At 46.4% G+C, this 15,631-nt stretch overlaps 1 protein-coding gene across 1 annotated transcript in view; it reads left to right on the forward strand.

Moving 5' to 3' along the window:
* The first annotated feature begins 1,573 nt into the window (after positions 1 to 1,573).
* The window catches only part of UBE2R2 (ubiquitin conjugating enzyme E2 R2), a 58,079-nt gene continuing 44,021 nt past the window's right edge, over positions 1,574 to 15,631 (forward strand). Inside the window, exon 1 of the mRNA XM_063295883.1 lies at positions 1,574 to 1,756. Coding sequence (XP_063151953.1) covers positions 1,580 to 1,756 — 177 coding nt within the window. The 5' untranslated portion in view covers positions 1,574 to 1,579. The remainder of the gene's footprint in view (positions 1,757 to 15,631) is intronic.

The following is a 15,631-nucleotide window of genomic DNA, read 5'->3' on the forward strand; positions in this document are numbered from 1 at the left end:
AGTTACAACGGTGATGAAAAACCAATTGCAACCAATCCTTGCATTTACGACCTTCACAGGTCTGTAAAGCAAAGGAAAGCTGAAGTCAGATCATAAGCACAGTTGTGGTTTCACTTAGCGACCGCTTCACTTAACAACCAAATTAAGTTATGCTGGGTGGGGAATTCTGGGAGTTGGAAGTCCACCCATCTTAAAGTTGCCAGGTTTGAAAAACACTGGGCTATACTGTCCTGGTCCACACTACCGGCTGAGCTGTAACCAGGCTGCTCAACTTGGTTTAAGGTGGGCAATTAATTCAACCCTGAAAACCATGGCTTATGGCTGTGGTTACATCAAGGCTTTGCCCAATGGTGGTTCACCCATCATGGTTTGGCACAATGCATTAATGTGGTCCAAGCAGGTTGCTTCAATTTATTGCTTAAACCAGCCACCCCCCTTAGTAAACCATGTACTGTGGCAGAGAGTTGTGACATTTTACTGATCAGCATTTATCGTAATTGATCCATGGCCTACATTTTGTTGCAGTTTTTCTTGCATTGTTTTCCTGCATCAATTATCTCAAAAAAATTTGGAAATAAAGTTCAATGAACAAATTAGCCCTGGAAACCCACTTTTTTTCTCATTGAGAAAAAATGCAGCATTTCGGAGGCCAACCATCCCCCCCCTCTTTTCAAAGGCTTCATGGTTCTGTCCGCTTAACCCCCACCGCAAGAGAGATTCGGTAACAGAGACGGAACCCAGCCAATCACTGAAGGGGACTGAGTCCTTTTTAACACGGGCAGCCAATGGCCGAATGCTCCCTTCCCGTAGGGCGTGACCCATGAGAATTAGGCTGAGGACCCAGCCAATAAAGAAACGCCGGGGGGCGGGACTAGGCTAAACATTGGACGAAAGAAGGAGCGAGGCGTTCCGAACGGAGGGCAGAGAGAGAGAGAGAGAGAGAGAGAGAGAGAGAAAGAGATGGGCGGTTCTGGCCAACCAATCGCAACGGAGGGGCGGCGCGGCTGAAATTGGCCCAATAAAGCCGCCTCGCACGTAACCGAGGGCGTTGCCAAGGCCGTCTCTGTGTGCGCGTGCGCGGAGGGGCGGCCGGCCGGCCGGCCTGCGCCGCCTGCCAGGGAAGCGGAAGCGCCGCGGCGGCGGACGGAGGGCGGGGCCTAGCGGCGGCGGGGCGGAGCCGGACGCGGAGCCTGCGCGTTCACGTCACTGGCCGAGCGGCGGCGCCGTCACAAAAGGAAGCGGCGGCGGCGTCCAGGGGCTGCTCGTCGCCGCTCCGGGAGCGCAGCGGGCCGGCCGGCCGGCCTCGGTCCGTGGCTGCTCGCTCGCTCGCTCGCTCGATCGCGCAGGCCGCGCTCCTCGCCCTCAGGCCCCGAGGCGCCGGCGGGCGAAGAGGCCGCCCTCGCCGGGCCTGGTCGCAGCGCGCCCGCCCGCCCCGCACGGAGCAGGAGGATCGCGGCGGGGGCGGCGGCGGCGGCGGCGGGCGGGCCGGGCGGCCTGGCCCGGCCTGGCCCGGCCGCGGCCCGGCCCGCCCCGGCCTGACCGGCCCCCGCGCCGCCTCGCCGCCGCCGCCGCCGCCGCCATGGCGCAGCAGCAGGTGAGCAGCTCGCAGAAGGCGCTGATGCTGGAGCTGAAGGGGCTGCAGGAGGAGCCGGTGGAGGGCTTCCGCATCACGCTGGTGGACGAGTCCGACCTCTACAACTGGGAGGTGGCGATCTTCGGGCCGCCCAACACGCTCTACGAGGGCGGGTACTTCAAGGTGAGCGCCGGCGGGGCCGCCCCCGCCGCCCCAGGGCGCCCGGCCGCCCGGCTTTGTCCCCGGAGGCCCCCGCGCGTCTCGGCGGGAGGGGCCCCGCCGGCCGCCCCGTCCCCGCGGGCCCAGGGCGCGGCGGGGCGGGGAGGCCCGGCCCGGCCTTCGGCCCCCGCCCTCGGGCCCCGGCGCTTTCCCGGTGGGCGCCGCTTCTCCGCCCCCCCGGGAGCCCCACCAGCCGGGGGCGTCCCCGCCTGTTCCCGAGACCCCCCCGCGCCGGCGCCTGGGGACGCGCCAGCCAGCTCGCTGTTGGCAGGGCGGCATCCGGGGCGGAGAATTCCCCGCTCCCCGTCAGGCCTGGGCAGCTGGCCGTGGGAGCCCCGGCGGGCGGGCGGGCGGGGGTGCCCGCCCTCCGCCTGGCCCGGGCGTGCCTGGACCCCGCGGGCCGCTCCCCTCGTTTGCGTCCGTTTCCGACATGCCCGCGTCCCTCTGAGGGAGGATTGGCGTTCCCTGTGTTTTAGGAGTGCTCGTGAACGCTTTTCCCAAGTCGTTTTGGTGCAAAGACCCTCCTAAGCGGGGGCATCTGGTTGGGGGAGGATGGAAGAAAAGTTAAAATGGTAGCGGGGACCATGTGATCGCAGCCCTGCCCCCTGTTTTTATGTCTGTCACGTGGCCCCCGTCCTGACTCCTTTGATTTCCGGACTGGCAGGCACCCCGCTCCTAACGCTTGTCAGCCTTGGCAGCCTGCATGGGAATGCAGTGGCCGTGTCGGATGCAGGTGTATTCACTCCCCGCCTGAAACGGCAGGGAAAGGGATGTTTTTTAATCCTTGTGTTTTAAATGTGTGGGTGCAAAGTGATTCTCCTCTGCTTTGATTTCAGCTGGCTAGGGAAGGTGCGGAATGCAGTATCTGCAGTTAGATTATAAATAAACGGGCTTTTAAAATGTGTTTTGCAAATTGTGGTGAAATACCTTGATGCCCTATTAGGTGAAAACTATTTTATTCCCACTAATGCATGTGTGTTTTGTCATAAGCGAGGCAATAGTGGTCCTTGTGGGGTGTTTCTGAAGCAGAGAGATGCTTCTGTTGAATAGTTGGTTGGACTTGGTCTACTTACCCTGCAGATGTATTTTAAGCCCTTCCTTGGGAGACTGATGGCTGCTTTGAATGCAAAGGGACCCTAAGCAGTTATTAAACATATCTTGCAGAATTCTTCCTTGGGCTATCCAAGTAGATGTGCTTGAGACTGAAACTTTGTGACATGTTCTTGTTCCTCAGTTAATAATTGCCTCATTTTAAGTGGAGCTATGCACTGGCTTATAGCTGCACTCTAAAAACTGAATTGGCTGTAATTTTAGAGTTACTCTCTTCTGACTGTGAATCACAAAATTGGTTGTGACTAAAATGGTCGCAGGGCTACAACTTGCTGATTAATGTATTACAAACTGACATATGTGTTTCTCTTTATTCCAAGCGCTTTAAACTGATGTCAGAAAATGGTAATATATTATTGTCAAGCTTAGTCATGGACACACTACGCCAAAAGACAAGAGCAGGTCAGACAGGTGGACTAAGGGTCGGCGCTACCAAGGAGGAAACACTTAGAATGAAGGGAATGGGGCTAAGCATTAGAAACCAGGGGGTAGTATATTTGTAGCCCATGACCTTTCGCCCAACCTCATAGCAGCTCAGGGTCCAAGAAATTTCATGAAACCATAAACCCCTCACACTTCTCTTCTGTGGAATAATAGCTGGAAGATGCCAGCTGGAAGTTTTCAACCCACAGGGAGCAGTAGTTATCGCACAGTGGTTGTAAACATAAGAAGGTAAGGGATGCAGGCTTGGACTCCTTGGAGGGAGAGAACGTAAAAATGAGAAACAGCTTTTTAAAAAGCTGGTGTCATGAGTCTTGTGTCCTGAATATGAAATTTCATGTATCCATAGATGGCAAAGAGAACTGAATGCATGGAAGTTGGTCCAGATCATCAGGAGAGTGCCATATTATGAAAGGCAGATTAAGAGCATAATTGTTCAGATGGATCAAACCAAGGTCCACCGAGACAGGTATCTTTCAACAACAGGCAGCTGAATGTATCTGGAAAGCATGCAAGACGGGGGTGGCGATGACCTTGGTTGTTTTTCCAGAGCATCTGGTATTCAGAGAGAGGCTGCCTCACTCAGTACAACAAAATTCCATTTAACTCTCAGTGCTTATTGCTGCATGTTCACAGAGGGTGATTTTCTTCAGTCCTTTTTTAAAAAGAACATATATGCTGGTAACCAACATTGCAACGGTTAGACATAATACAAATAGAGCACACTAATTCGCACAGCAATGGTAGCTCTCTAGCAAATTAGAGAGTTAATTAAAATTTCCTGAAAGATTTTTAGAAGGTGTGTAAAGCCCACTGAACAGAGCAATGCAGCAAACATCGTAAGGTATATATAAAATCTGTTACTTCAGTAAAGAGCAAGCGCTTAAGGTCAAGTGGAGCACAGGGCCTGGTGGAAGAGAAGTGCCTTTCCTAGAAAAATGTTAGTAGGAAATCCAGGCACATCCTTCTGGAGAGGGCTTTCCACAAGTGTGGCTCCGCGACCAGGAAGGTCCTTGTGGCCGCCTGCCTCCTTTGGAGATGTCCTTCCAGCTTCTGAATGCTTCTCCGTTGTTCTTCGGTGTGACTTAGGTCTTGAGCATAAGAGAACCTCCTTCCTCACAGGGTGTCTGGTGCTGCTGTCAAGGTTTTATGTTTCGTAATCAACAAGTGAAAACGTGGCCCTTCTGGGAGTAGCTCAGAGGCATCATTTGCCTTTTTTTTTAAGATGATACACACAGACACTAATGTTATAACTTAAAAGGGTTTTTTTTTTCAGCATTTGAGGAAATTTATCAATCAGCCCGGTCTACCTCCCAGATGTGTTGTAGGAAAAAATGGAAGAGGGCCTAGAGAGCTGTGCTGGCTGGGGAATTCTGGGAATTGAAGCCCACACAGCTTAGAGTTGCCAAGGTTGAGGGACCCTGTCCTAGACAATAGTCAGGATATGGGTGTCAGATAAAAACACATGCTTGTCTGCAGTCCAGATACAGAATAATTGCATTTGGGATGTTATTTTCGACCATAGACTGGATAACAAGAAGTCTCTGTGCTTTGTATGACCTCCGCTCTTATTCTGATCAGTTTTTGACCAGCTGTAACCTAATTTCAAGTTCAGTTTATAGTTAACCTTAGGAATGGCTGATGGAAAGAAACCATTAAGGTAGTTTAGGTTTCACCATATAGTTAATCGTGGCTAGTCTAAAGAACACCATCCGCTTCTTCTGTGGCAACCTTGAAGGAAAGAGAGAAGCTCACAGGCTAAGCAGGGGATTATGCGCCTTTTCCCAAGCAAATCTGTTGATGGCCAGCACCGGCTGCATCATTTCCAAGAGTCAGAATAGTGAAGCAAGGCTTTTCCTTGGCAGAAGGAATGCTTGCACTTTCTCGACATAGTTTGTGGTGTGTACTAAAAGGTTTTTACCTTTGTTTTCTGTTAACTTGCTGGGAAAATTGATCTTTTGGGCAGGGTTATTTCGGCACAACAGTGGAGTTTTGCTTAAACAATTTTGATCTGCTACAGCAAGTAGGAATTAAGGATTGCTGTGGCCTTCCAAAATGGACAGCTAAAGTTGAGCAGGCCCATTTTAAATGGTTTTGGCACCTGGGTGCACACTTGGGTACTTATTTGGAACAGCTCTGTCCTGAAGAAAGCGGTGCTTATTTATTCTGCGGTGATTAGTGGACCAGAACGTAGGACCTGCAGCACCAGCAGGAAGGGACTTTGTCCAGAGATCGGTTGCCAAGAAGCTGTAATAGCAGCTAATTTGCACTGGCCCTGAGCACGCTACAGTATAGTCACCACGCATGGCCAGCCGAGCTCCCAAACTTTTCTCTGGTGCCAGAGGAAATTCTTGCCAGCTGGTTTGAGGAAGCCGAACCTCTTTAGTGCTTTGACAACCAGTATCTTTTCCATTTAGTCTGGTGTCTTAGCCTGCCTCTGTCCACCGCCTCTCCCCTTGCATGATCTCTTCCCTCTTTGTGCAGTGATTCTGCTGAAGGGCCAAATCCTTCCTACTTACTGTGCTTCCCTTGATGTAGAACAAAAGGGTCCAGGTGGGATTTCTGAAACTAAGGTTCCTTTCTTGGTTGATCTAGTAAAAGCAGTATCGAGCCTCTTGGTTTGGCCTGCAGTTAGCTACCCTTCTCTTGGCGTTGTGCAAGAGAGCTTCCATCTTCACAGCCCTCCATACGAATCTTACTGCTTTCACCTTTTCTCTTTCCTCTGGTACCTCAAGAGCTTCCCATTATCTAATTAGCTACTTGGGATTCTCTCTAGCAGCACCAAGTCTCCTTCCCAAGCATTCATAGTAGTGGCAGAGCAGCTCACACCCTGATCCCTTTCCAAGCGATTACCAATTCAAATCTGCGTTGGTTTGATTATATATAATACATTACCCTTACACCTTGTCAGGCCATTAGTTCGTGTTGCTCCAAATTACTCTGGCAACAGCAGCAGCACTCAAAACGCCCTGGGTAGAGAGCTCTTGTCCCCCCACAGCCCTATTTTAATTGCAAATTATGGTGATTGAATCTGGAATCTTCTGTATGCTAAGCATGTGCTCTTTGTCTGAGCTGTGCGCTCTCCTTCCACAAACTCCAGACTCCGATGGGTGTGAAGGGCTCAGCGACAGTGACAGGGGATGTGGGCCAGATGGCTTGCGGTCAGCATGGCATGGGTGCCCTGCACCGTTCCTGGTCAGCGGAGTAAAAGTATCATTTTGAAAGCCTTGGTGCTGTTTCAAAATGCTCTTGTCCCATTCTCTCAGATCCACCTGCCTAACAAGCAAGCTATCCGTATTCTGGAACTTTTTAAGTTCTTAAGACATTGCAGCTGTGTTTGCCGGAGGGGTTTGGAGTTTGACATTGGGCAAGTTCTGTGATAAACTGGAGTGTTTTCCTTAGTTACTATTTCCCACTATGGATGGGAAGTCTTTCATGTTTGAAAGCTGAGCTGAGTCCTTCATATTTTCTAGTCCACAAGTGTTCTGCTTGAAGGGATGACACAGCTATGGCTAAAGAGGGGGAACATCATTTGATCCCTCTAGTGCTGGCAGTTATCCTTAGTTAAGAAAAGGGGCAGGAGTAAGGGATAAATGAAGTGGGGAGCAATCAAAGGAAGGTCGAGCTAACGATACTGGCTGATGATGCTAAATGGAGACTGCATTCCTCAGTTTGGTCCCCTCCAAATGATCCAGGACTGGCAGGGTCTTCTGGATTGTATAGAGCACCACATCTGGAAAGGCTGTTTAAATACATATTTGTTGCCTGCTTGTTAAATGTGCATTTGGACTTCTTTCTGCCACTAAGAATTAATGGGAAGAGACTATTGATAGATGAAAGTTGTCTGTGTGGATAAAATAAGCAGCCAGGGTTTTTTATCAAATTGTGCACACGGGGCATGCAGCAATAATATCCAGCTGTTTCTGGATAAAGTTCTTCCCTGAGACATTACTCTGTTTTAATGTACAAATACGATATCTGTCATACAGAATTTTGTAACTTCTCTGAAATACACACATACAGAATTTATTAATGCTGCTGAACAATGTACAATACTACCTCTGAAACATAATTTACATCCGCCGTTGACTTGACATCATACATTACGCTGATTATTTATAGCCCAACCATAACCTGTGTGGGGGTAAGTCAAACCATATTGTCTGCTATTTTATGGATGAACAACGTAGAAACAAGTGTTCATTACTATGTAGTGAAATATATCCTCACAGTACAAATTCAGTTATTCCTGAAAACATTTTCCTTCATAGTGATGGGAAGGGGATTTGAATTACCAAGTTAAATACTTATGACCTCTAGAGATGAAAAACTGAAATAGGTCTGTCGGGTTGCAGATATACCAAATAATTATTTAAAGTTTCAAATGTGAAAGTGCTGATCTCCTGATTAACATAGGAAACATTTCTTTGACCCAACTATTGTGCTGGAGGATTAGAAAGAATCCAATGTAATACGAAGTTTAAAGGTATTCAGGAAACTACAGATTGGTTTAGCTCAAGGCCTACCCAAGAAATCTATTAGAAAAAGTTCAAAATAAAATTATTAATAATATTGGAGAATCAGTGTAGATTTGAAAAGGTGAGTCTTGTCTCTCAAATCATTTTGCGTTCTTGGAGAACATCAGTGTGTGAGTAGATTTGCCTGAGCAAATGTTTGCTTTGCTTTGCTTTACTTTCAAAAGAACCTGAAAGGCCTTGAGGCTACTCCTGAGTAATCTTAGCGCTTGTAATATAAAATAGGTCTTCTTGAGGATCAAGAACTTAAGCCGAGAACATGAATCAGAGGTCTGGTCTTACAATGGAGTGAGAGAGTCCTTCAAGAATCCGCATGGGGACCTGTGCCTTTTAACTTGATTGTAACTTATCTGAGATGATCGGTGAGATGCCAAATTATTTTGGTGAATATTTCCAGGGAATCATCCCCAATATTGCTGATTTTTTTTTAATGCAGGTATATTGACAATCCCGGCGGTTTATCAAGAACGTTGTTTTCCTTTATGATCTGGGAAAATAGAATATGGCGCCTTTCAAGTATTGGAATTAATTAGTTAGATCTTGTTGTTTCCCGAGACCTCTGGTGCCTGATGGATGAACGCCCTGCCTTTTGATTTGTGCCTGGCACAAAGGTCTTTCCCATGATTTCCTTGATTCTGGCCATCTTTCTTATTCATTCTCTGCCTTTCGTTTTTTTTTTTTTCCCCAGAGCATGTTGATCCAAATAATTGCTGGCAGTTCAGAAAGTGTGTGGCCAAAAGCTCTCTGTATTTAGACAGCAGATAGTTCAAGCTGCCTTCTAGAGACAAGAACTGGAATGGAAAATTCTTAGATTATAGAATTTCAGAATTATAGTGATTTGGGGCACTTACTGGCTTATTATAAAATGTGTCACTTGCTTTTCCAGCCAGATCTGAGAACTTGAAGATCACCTTGTTGCTTGAAGGGAAGTCAAGCTTGCCAAAGTGACTAGGCAAAGAGTTGCGTGCGAAGCTTCCCTGGCAAGGAATCTTCAAAAGAGGTTGGCTGATTGGCAGTTTCCTTGAATTAGTATTTGATAGGTTTGCGCCCAGCACGATTTAGCTTGTTCTTCCGTTCTAGAGCTCTTAGTTGTTAAGGCAGAAGGGAAGAGATTTATACATAGCCTTGGGCAGAAAGGCAGGTATAAATAAAATTAGCAGTCTTAGTTATGCCTAAGTTAATTATGCTTTGAAGGCTGTTCCAGGTGGGTAGATAGTCGGCAGAGGGGGTGGGTGGGTTAACCCTTCCCCAGAATGTATATAAAGGCATCCTAGAGTACTCTAAACTCTTGTCTCATCAAAAATGCAGTTGTTCTGAGAAGGCTGTGAGTCACACAGTTTGATAGGGAATTACGCTGTCAGTATCATTGGACTAGACTTACTTCCTCCATCAAGCATCTTTTGGATTTGCTAACTGATAAGTCATGCTGCCTGAGGCTTAGGGAAGAACCAGGGGTCATGATGTCCATACAGAACATTATGTGGTAGCACTTCCTTTATAAAGCAAGAGCTCACACGGAGAAGAAGCAACCTAGGTAGGATATGATGGGCAGAAAAGGTTTCTGTCCACCCGAAAGCCCTGAACGCCGTTACACTGTCCTTTTGTTTTGGGTGGACAGAGATCTTTTTTGCCCAAGGGAACAAGGACGGGGTTGCTTAATTCAGTAGCCTATTGCCAGCTGCCTTTCCACGCAGAGCAGGACAAGTATCCTCCTCCTCTTGTCTCTCAGCACCAACAGCTCCGAGGCGTTTTGCTCCTTGGGCTTCCAGAGTGACCTGTGAAAACCGCTGCTCTAACAAATGAGTGAGACACCGTAAGGGCTCAAGAGGGTGATGCCATTCTGGATGATGGTGGTGGTGGTGGTGGTTTGAGGAAAGCTAGGTCTCTTCATAGTGGCATCCATTAGGCAGCCTGGATTTTAGATTGGGTTTCATTAGTCCCATCACTGCCCTGCTAGCTGAGGGTAGTGACTTTTGCAGTCTAACTTGTCTAGCAGGTGCCGGATTGGGGAAGGACTATTCTCAGGATCTTTTCCTGTCAAAAAGGGTTTATTACAGGAGTCCAGTAGGTACTTGTCAGTGGTAAATTTCATGTAATTCCCACTTCAATGGTGCAACCAAGATGACCTTTATATTAATTTCAAGGTGTATGTAACTAGCAATTACCTATTATCTGGGTGTCTTTTAAAGCTGCATTTTAAAACTTTCAGAGTTTCCCTCCCTTCCCCAGGGTGTTGTTGTTGTTGTTGTTTTGTAATAACAGAGGATTGGAATGAACCTTGGAAGTTTTCAGGCCCACACCAATGGCTATCCAACCTTTGTTTAAAGAGCCTCCAGTTGTGGAACACCCATGACCCCAGGAGGCAGATCAGTCCACTGTTTAATGGTTCTCACAGCCAGGAAATTCCCCCTTATTTCAAGTTTGGAACTCCCTATGTGAAACTTCTAGTGACTGGATCTTGTTCTATCTTCAGGAGCTCTGATGAATAAACCATACTCTCTTCCCTCTTCTTTAGGCTATGCATACCCAGTTCCTTTAACTGTTCTTCAAAGGATTTAGTCTCTCCTCTCAAAATTAATCTATGGTTTTCTAGGACATCTAGATCCTTCTCATAAGTACTCTAGCTGAGCCGATTACCGCCTATCTTAAACGTGTCTGTCTAGGTTTTTCCTACCTACTTGCAGAACCTTATATATCTTGCCACTGAACAGCATTTTGTTGAATAAGGCCCAACATTCTAGTCAATCAAGATTTCTCTGAACCTTAAGCTTGTCTTCTGAGGTGTTTACAGTCCATCTCCCTCCATCCCAGCTTTGTGTCATCAGCAAATTTGATGTTTCTATCCCCTCATCTAAATTATTTAAGAAAATGTTGAAGAGCACTGGGCCCAGGACAGATCCCTGAGTTACCCTGCTAGATACCTCCCTCCATGTTGACATAGATCCATTAAGTAGGGGACCATTGCGTAAGGTTGTTCAACTAGAAAATCCATCTGGTAGTGGGACCATCCATCCTACTTTTTTTTATAGTAGAAGGGGCAGACTCTTTCTCAAATCCTGGTAGTGGTCGTAATTTTATCTAGTGTCTGATTAGAGCCAAGCAAGTAGAGGTGAATAGGCAGTTAGGCTTCTTTGGATGCCTGTAGGAATGTTTGGGAGGAAGGGAAGCATTGGAGACATTTCATTGTAGGAGGCCATGAACAATCTTATGAGAAGAAAGACAAGATGTCCATAAAATTAGAACTATTGATTATGGATTGGAATAGCTGTGTCTGCTGTAAATGTCTGGACCACGTTTGCTGACAGCCTTCTCCTTCCTAGAACTGCTTTCCCAGATGAGTTCTCTGGAAATCCTGAGGATTTCAGTTCTGAAATACCTGGTTGTACGAAGCTCTTCCAGGACTGAGACACTGTTTTACATGGAGTCAAGCTTCCTTCATGGGGTGAACAAACAGCTGACCCCTGATAAGTGGGGCCATATCAGATTGACTTGGACCCTTAACTGGGCATACAACTGGGTGTGTTTAATGGGTTTCCACCATTAGTTTGTCTCTTGCTAAATTTCTTCTGGCAGCACCATTGCTTCACCAACACTGCCAGTATAGTGCAGATCAGTGAAACTTGCACTTTTCTCATGGTTACACATCTGATCTTTTCCTTTTTTTCTCTCAAACACTTGGTTTTGGGACAGTAACGTTTAAGATTTCATTTTATAATTTTTGGCGAAACTTGTTTTCCTAGTTTCAAACGGATAGGATTACTTTATTACTGTCATAGTACAAATATTGAAAATGTGTTTATTGCAAACATTGTGAACAGTGGAAAGGCCCATTCTTGTGCAACTTTGTGATTTAAAACTTTACTGAAGAACTTGCAATTCGCCAGTGTTTCAGGAACACAGCAGATACTGGCAGAAAGCAGCTGGGAAAGGAATTTGTGAGGTTACCATCAACCAGAGACCAGAGTACTTTCTCTACTGGGCTCTGTTTAAATCTTGGGGTATTTCAATTACTTGGAGATATTCCTGTAGCTGGTCCTTGCATGTGCCCTTTCAGGATGTGGTGCATTGGAATTTGGTCAGATTCCAGGCCTAGGAAGACAAACCAGAAGATTAACAGATCTATACCCAAGGGGAATATTACAGCTATTTCCTTTCCCTGGGATTGTGTTTGTTCAGAGTGTTGCCATTTTTCCCTAAACTAATATCTGGTTCTTCCAGATACTGGAATGGAACTTGCATCACCTTCATTGACACTCATAACAACCTAGCTCAGCCTTTCTCAGCTTTTTGATTCTGGAGGAACCCTTGAAATATTTTTCAGGTCTCGGGGAACCCCTGCACATTCAGGCCAGAAGTTCCAAAATGGTGATATTCATTTCATGGGTAGGCCTGTCTATATGCATCAACAGTATTCTTAAACAAAAGATAAAGAATGAAACTTACCTCTTTAATGTGAAGTTGCCCACGTTTGAAATAATTTTTTAAATAAATTGTGATCTCCCAGGAAACCCCTGTTGACCTCTCACAGGACCCAAGGGTTTCATGGAACCCTGGTTGAGAAACCCTGACCTAGCTGATACTTTCTGACATACGTTTTTGCCCTGATTTGTTATTTATTTAAAATTTCGTCACCGCCCATCTCCTTCAAAAGAGGGACTCTTAATTAGACCTGCACCTTCACTTCCCTGCATATTTTACTTCTATTCCACCCAATGTCACTTGGAGCTGGTGGCTTATAAATTTAATAAACTATTATTATTCCACAAGGTCAGTCTGCCTTCATTCTAATCTGTTGCAGCCTTCTCCTTTCTCCTAGTTCCACAGATGCACAACCCATGTAGTTTTCTTTCATCATTTCATTTCATTTGTTAATTGGTGCTCTTTACCATTTTGCTTCTCTTACATTTTGAGTTGTAATTGTCCATTAGTGGTGGTATTTATTTATTTATATTGGGGGGAGGGAGTATTGCTCCAATTCTGATAACACAGTGAGCTGAGCTATTGTTGGCCAAAGGGAAGAAACAGCCGACAATATCAGAATATAGCAGGGTTATGCAAACTTTGGTACTGGTTGGGGAGACAAGTTTTTAAGTATTTGGGCGTGACGGTTGGCATTCTTCCCTGCCACTGACCTGGTAGCTGGTTTACATTGGGCTGTCTATGCATTTTGAAGTCAAATCTCATAGCACGTGACAGCCCCACATAGTTCTTTCTGCAGACTCAACAGTCTGTCTCCTTAGAATGGTCGCTTTCATTTGTGTGAGGCGTGGCTTGGAATGTTGCTTTCTCTTTCATTCAAAAGAAATTAAATTAATTGGCAACTCTTAATGCTGTGTAATACTGTAGGAGGTATTGGGGAGGGGTTTGTGTGTGCCTTCAGGTCAGTGTTGACCTCGACAAGTCCCTGCAGTTTTCTTGGCAAGGTTTTCAAAAGTGGTTTGCCATTGCCTGCTTTCTAGGGCTGAGAGAGAGTGACTGGCCCAAGGTCACCCAGCTGGCCTCATGCCCAAGGCAGGACTAGAGCTCCTGGTTTCCCAGTTTCTAGCTGGGAGTTGCTTTAACCACTACACCAAAGTGGCTCTTGCAGTAGAAGGACTGAGGCTAAAACTATTTTGAGAAATCTGTCCAGGGATGGAGGATTAAAGGCCCCACTGATAGCAGTAAAAGCAAAGTGCACTTCTGTAGACCAGTGTTTCCCAACCTTGGCAACTAAGCTGTGTGGACTTCAACTCCCAGAGTTGAAGTCCACACAGCTTGAAGTTGCCAAGGTTGAGAAACACTGCTGTAGACCATAATCCAGTAAAGGCCAGACCTCCAGTGTTGTGGTCATTCCTCTTTATATAATTGACAAGCCAAAGAGTCAGGCTCCTGATGTCACAGGGCATTGGCTCAGTTGAAAGTGTCCAACCTTGTTGGACTTGCACCATCTTATTTCTTTTTTGGAGCAAGAATGTAGGTAACAAAAATCTGAGAGATGGTAGGTGCTGGGAGAAAGCGCTTGGCTGCTACATAGCCTCTGCTTGTCTCTGGAAATGGCAGTCTCACCCCACAGCAAGGCTGGAAGATCCTGAAGCAAGTCCAGCATAGAACCGCCTGAAGGACCGTGTGGTCCTTCACTGTGGAAGATCATTTGCTACTGGGGGTTGGCGCTGATGCCAACTCGCCGACTGCAGCTGACAGCCATTTATAGGAGCTGGATTGCGTACAGTGACCATTTGATAAATGGCTATCGGAGTTTGGAGCAGGATGTTTCAGACTGTAAAAGGAGGAAGGGGAAAGCATGACTTTCAGCAAAATCTTTTTAAAAATGGAATTCCAGGTCTACGAGCACACAGCAGGTGGTTCTTTCCTACGCTTCGGAAAGGATGTCACCTCCTGCTTCCTTACAAGGATTCCCGATGACATGTATGAAATGGGAAGAAATGCCCTAGAACCGCATGGGAATAACTTTCCTTTGTGCGAGTCAAAAGCTTAAATACAAAAGATGAAGTTCTGTCTCACTGTTTTTCTTATCTAAAAAGCAGTCTAGGCTTGTCGCACCTGTGATGTGCTTAGAACTCTCCAAAGCCGTCTTCTACTCTAGGGAGGATTAGAAAAGCTCTAGGGGAGAGAAAGGCCTTCACAACTCTGTGTGTGTGTGTGTTTAAGTAGTAGGCATTCAGTTAAACTTCAGTTGTAAGGGATGCAACGCTGCAGTGGAAGGCCCTTTTGTGTTACGGTCCGTACGATCTGCTAGTCTCCAGCTGTCTGAGATGGCCGCTTTTGGACCCGCATCCCATTCCATCCGGCTCTTCTGAATGCTATGATGCCATCTTGTTTGCCTTACTCCGTTCTTCAGCCTGGAAAGATTTACGCAAATTTTGGAAGAGCCTGGTATAGATGTGTTGTTGACATAAGGATGATTTGGAGGCAATATAGTCCTCAGTAGGCTTCTCTTTGAGGGCTTCATAACATCATACAGAAACTTGTGAAAAAAATTAAGTGCTAAAAGTGGGAAGGGGGGAGACACGGGATCTGAACCATGACTATGAGTTGAAAGCTGCTGCAGACAAGCCAGAATTGCAATAGGTGTTGAGTTGAGAATTCTCAGTGTTTTACTCACTGGGTAGATTAATTTAAGACTATTTTTTTCCTCCTTCCCTTTTCTTTACAAGATGGAGTTGCAGACGGGACTATATGAAAGGAATTTCCATTTTGCATTATGGACAGTAGGGGTGAGAGGTACGAAGGGCCGTAAGAGAACTCCATCTGCCAGTGAGGGCTGCCTGGGGAACACGCGCAGACTTGTTTTGTTTCTGGAATCGGATGGAGACTTCCTGTTCACATGTCTTCTACTGAAAGGAGGAACTTCCTGACCATGAGAGCTATTACAGATCATGGGAGATTTTCAAAGGTTGGACGGCCATTTGCCTGGGGTGGTCTGGGGATTCCTGCCCTGGGCAAGGGGTTGCACTAGAAGACCTCCAAGGTCCCCTCTGGCCCTTGGATTCTATGAAAGTTTGCCAGAGATGTTACCTCGCTTCTAGATAACTTAACCAATATACAGAGAGCTCTATTAACTCAATAGAGGAACTGTTTGGGTCCTTTCTGGGTTTTTTGATGCTTTAATTGTACCTCATTTTGATTTTATTATAAACTATCAAGATTTTCCACAAAAGGGAAAGGCAGTATATGAACAGTGAGATTATCTTCAGCTCTGCAACGTATATTTGACGGGTGAGTTGCAAATGCTGTTTATTTGACTAACAAGCTG

This window comes from Candoia aspera, chromosome 2 (genome assembly GCF_035149785.1).
Source record: "Candoia aspera isolate rCanAsp1 chromosome 2, rCanAsp1.hap2, whole genome shotgun sequence".
Lineage (NCBI taxonomy): Eukaryota > Metazoa > Chordata > Lepidosauria > Squamata > Boidae > Candoia > Candoia aspera.